Below are 3735 nucleotides of genomic sequence, written 5' to 3' on the forward strand. Positions count from 1 at the left end.
CCGTTCCTCCCAAATGGAATACACCATCCCAGCAATGCAACAAGTTATCAAGGTTTTCTGCCAAGTGCCAACTACTCAATCCACCTTTAACAGATATCCAATACAACCAGTTTTTTAGAGAAATATCAAGTCGACAACCGGGTATACCAAGCCAACTCACCATTAGTCTGCAATGTTGCTTAGAATAGGAGCATCTAAAGAATGGATGCCTGTGAGATTACCAAGTTGTTTCACAGAAACAACACCAATTCGCCAGAGGGTAGCCACGAGCACTGATCTTATCTATAGTAGACAAGACCTGGTGTGTTGCTTGTATAACACAAACCTTGTGCTTATGAAGGAGCTCAAGGCAGATTAGAGCTTTAGTCAAGCCTAGCTTATTGCGTCTCTTCCTGAAAATATCATAAGCTTTACTAACAACAAATTCTCCTTTAAGTACACAAGAGTTTAAAGCTGCTTGGGCACCCTGCTGATCCCCTACAATTTCCAAAAGATGATCACTGACCTGAAGGATTGCACGCCAACTCTCAGTATAATGAGGTTTTCATTGAGCAGTCCAAATAGAGGAGTCTAAGGTAACATAAGACATAGTCCAGGCAGCCCAGATTCCCCCTCTACCTTGAGTTAGCAACCACACCTACTTACTAATAGGGGCTTTGTTCCAACTCGGGAGCTCTTTTATATTGAACCCTCCTTCCTGCCAAGGAGCACATATAGATCCCCAACTTTGGAAGGTCATCTTGCTCTGCCCTGAAGGAGTACCCCAGAAGTAATTCTTACATAACTTGTTGACCAACTTGACTACCACTTTAGGGAGAAGCAAAGTAGAGCACCAAAAATTTTCTAGTCCAAACAATATAGAGTTGATAAGTTGCATTTTCCCAGCATAGGATAGCAAATTACCAGTCCAATGCTGAATGGAAGTTTGAATCTTATCAATTATTGCCTGGAACATTCTAGGAGCCAATCTGCCAGGGTTCATGGTGATACCCAGTTACCTAAAAGGGAACCGCTCCTCAGAGTAGCCAGTGAGTGTCCCAATCTGATTCTTAACCTCCTGACTGACCCCACCATAGTAGATACTAGTCTTTGAAGGGTTAGCATGAAGGCCAGACATTTTTGCAAACTCTGAAATGCAATTAGCAACTGCAACTACAGATGACACATCCCCTCTCATAAATATCATGAGATCATCAGCAAAAACCAGATGATTAAGTCTAAGTTTTGCACACTTAGGATGAAGAGATACTTGGTGAAGAAGGGATAATCGTTTGAGCTGTCTGGAAAGAATTTCCATGCTTAGAAAAATTGGTAGGGAGATATGGGATCCCCTTGCCTGACACCAGAATTACCAGGGAAGAGGCCACAAATACTGCCATTTACCTTAAGAGAAACCCAAGTAGAAGCTATACAACCCATTATCCAAGTAACAATATTTTGGGGGAAGCCCAAGCCTTGAAGCATGTTCTGAATGAAGTCCCATTGAAGAGAGTCAAAAGCCTTCTTTATGTCCACTTTAATCAAGCACCTTGGAGAAATAAGACTTTGATTGTAACCCTTGACTAAAGCCTGAGACATCATGATATTCTCAAAAATATTTCGTCCCTTGATAAAAGCAGCTTGCTCACTCCTCACTAAGTCAGGTAGTACTACCTGCAGCCTATTAGCTAGCTAGTATCTTACTGATGGTCTTGTAGACAACAGAGCAACAAGCTATAGGTCGAAAGTCCTGAACTGCAAGAGGCACTGCCTTCTTAGGAATAAGGGCAAGAAGAGTGGTGTTAACTTTTCTCACCAGTCTTCCTTTTCTAAAGAACTCCTCCACAGCAGCACAAAAAGTATCCCTAACAGTATCCCAGTCTTTCTTGAAAAAACCAGATGAAAAACCATCCTGACCAGGGCCCTTATTAGGAGAAATGCTAAACAAAGCTTTCCTAATCTCTTCTCTTGTTACTGGAGCAATGAGCTTAATCCCCGCCTTTTCTAAAACCCCAGGGCCAGAAGAGAAAACTATGTCACTTATGGGTGTAACATTAATTTTCCTCCCCAAAAGACTAGTATAGTAATCCACAAATGCAGCAGCATTAACATTATCAATTCCATATCTAGTAATGCCATCTTTATCATTAATCATACTAATGGTACTTTTATGCCTCCTAATAGCAAGTTTAGAGAAAAAGAAACTTGAAGAGCAATCCCCTTTCTTTATATTGTTCACCTTGGCCTTCCGAAATAATCCACTTCAGTCTTACAAAGTTTAGCATATTGACCAGCTAGCTGTTTCTCTTTTTCAATCAGAAGAGGAGAAAATAAATTAGTTTGTAGCTCAGTCTGACAATCCTCCAGTTGCCCTCTGAGAGCCTGAACCCTTTCTGTGATATTAGAAAAGCTCCTTTTATGCAACTGCTATAGGGAATTCTTCACACTTTTGAGTTTTAGAAACAACTGATACATGGGGGTTCCATAGCAAGGTGTGTTCCAGACACTTTGGATAAGTTCCTGGTAATTAGGATGATCTTGCCAAGCATTCAAAAAGCTCAATCTCCTTTTAATAGGACTAGCAGGAGCCAGAGACATTATCAAAGGAGAATGACCAGAAGGGCCAGGGGGCATACTTAGAGCATATGAAGCAGGGAACATGGTAAGCCAAGCAGGGTTTACCAAGACTCTATCTAATCTAGCCCAGGTTCTTGTGTCTGACCCCTGCTTATTGGACCAAGTAAATTCAGATCCCATTCTATGCATGTCGTCTAAATAGCATTTAGCCAAACAAGCATTGAAAGCCAGGATATCCTGAGTAGCTGGAGGATTAGGGGCCTCCCGTTCACTCAAGCTTCTAACAAAATTGAAATCTCCCATTACAGCCCAGGCAGAGGTAGTTTGTGAGATCTCAGTAAGCTTATCCCATAGAGCTACCCTTGTTGTAGGGTCATTCAAACCATATACACAAGTTAGAGCAATGGCTTGATTAGTAGCCTTGAACCAGACATCACAGTGGATAAGTTGTTCATGGAGGATTACATTACTAATAGCAACAGTAGCAATATTATAATACAGCCAAATCCTACCATGTGCTTTATTTCTGATAATACCATAGTAAGGAAAATGAGACATTATTGACTTCTCTTTATGCTCCTTGACATGTGTCTCAACCAAGTCAAGAATATCTAGCTTATTCTTAACTAAAAACCTACTAACCTCTAACTGTTAATGTTCCAAGATGCTATCATCAGGAACTTCAGGGGGCTTGGGATCAATTGCAGCCACCAAACTCTGATTATTATCCTCCAGAGGCAACAACACTTCCTCATCAGCAGCAAGAACAGAATAATCATTTTGCACAGAAATCACTGTTGAAGACTCAGTAGGCTGTTGCCCAACACTTCCAGTAGAGCTTTGGTGCTTAGCTCCAACTGGGTTTCTCCCTCTTGCTTTAGATGAGCCTGCTTTGCTAGTTCTATTACCACCAGTATTAGGATCCTTAGCAGGGGCAGCTGTTGCAGTGTCCTGAACATGAGCCTTCTTCTTCCAAACAGGCTGTGCAACTACCTTATCCTTATTTAGCTTGCAGAAATTTTCAGTGTGACCAAGCTTACCACAACAATGAAAATAGAAAGGCTTTCATTCATAGACGATTTTCTGAACTATTTGGCCATGATATGGAGTATTAATGATGACTTGCTCAGGCAGCTCAGAAGCTAAATCCGCCTCAACCATTACTCTGGGAAAAGATAA

General features: G+C 41.3%; 1 protein-coding gene across 1 annotated transcript; it reads right to left on the reverse strand.

Annotated features, from left to right (window-relative positions):
- Window positions 1-1663: 1663 nt before the first annotated feature.
- LOC141607320 (uncharacterized) lies at window positions 1664-3114 on the reverse strand. The gene is made up of 3 exons (XM_074426676.1): window positions 2487-3114; window positions 2219-2372; window positions 1664-2105 (listed from the first exon to the last, which is right to left on the reverse strand). Exons 1-3 carry the CDS (start codon window positions 3112-3114, stop codon window positions 1664-1666), a joined length of 1224 nt encoding a protein of 407 aa, XP_074282777.1.
- Between the last annotated feature and the right edge of the window lie 621 nt (window positions 3115-3735).

Source organism: Silene latifolia, chromosome 10 (genome assembly GCF_048544455.1).
Source record: "Silene latifolia isolate original U9 population chromosome 10, ASM4854445v1, whole genome shotgun sequence".
Lineage (NCBI taxonomy): Eukaryota > Viridiplantae > Streptophyta > Magnoliopsida > Caryophyllales > Caryophyllaceae > Silene > Silene latifolia.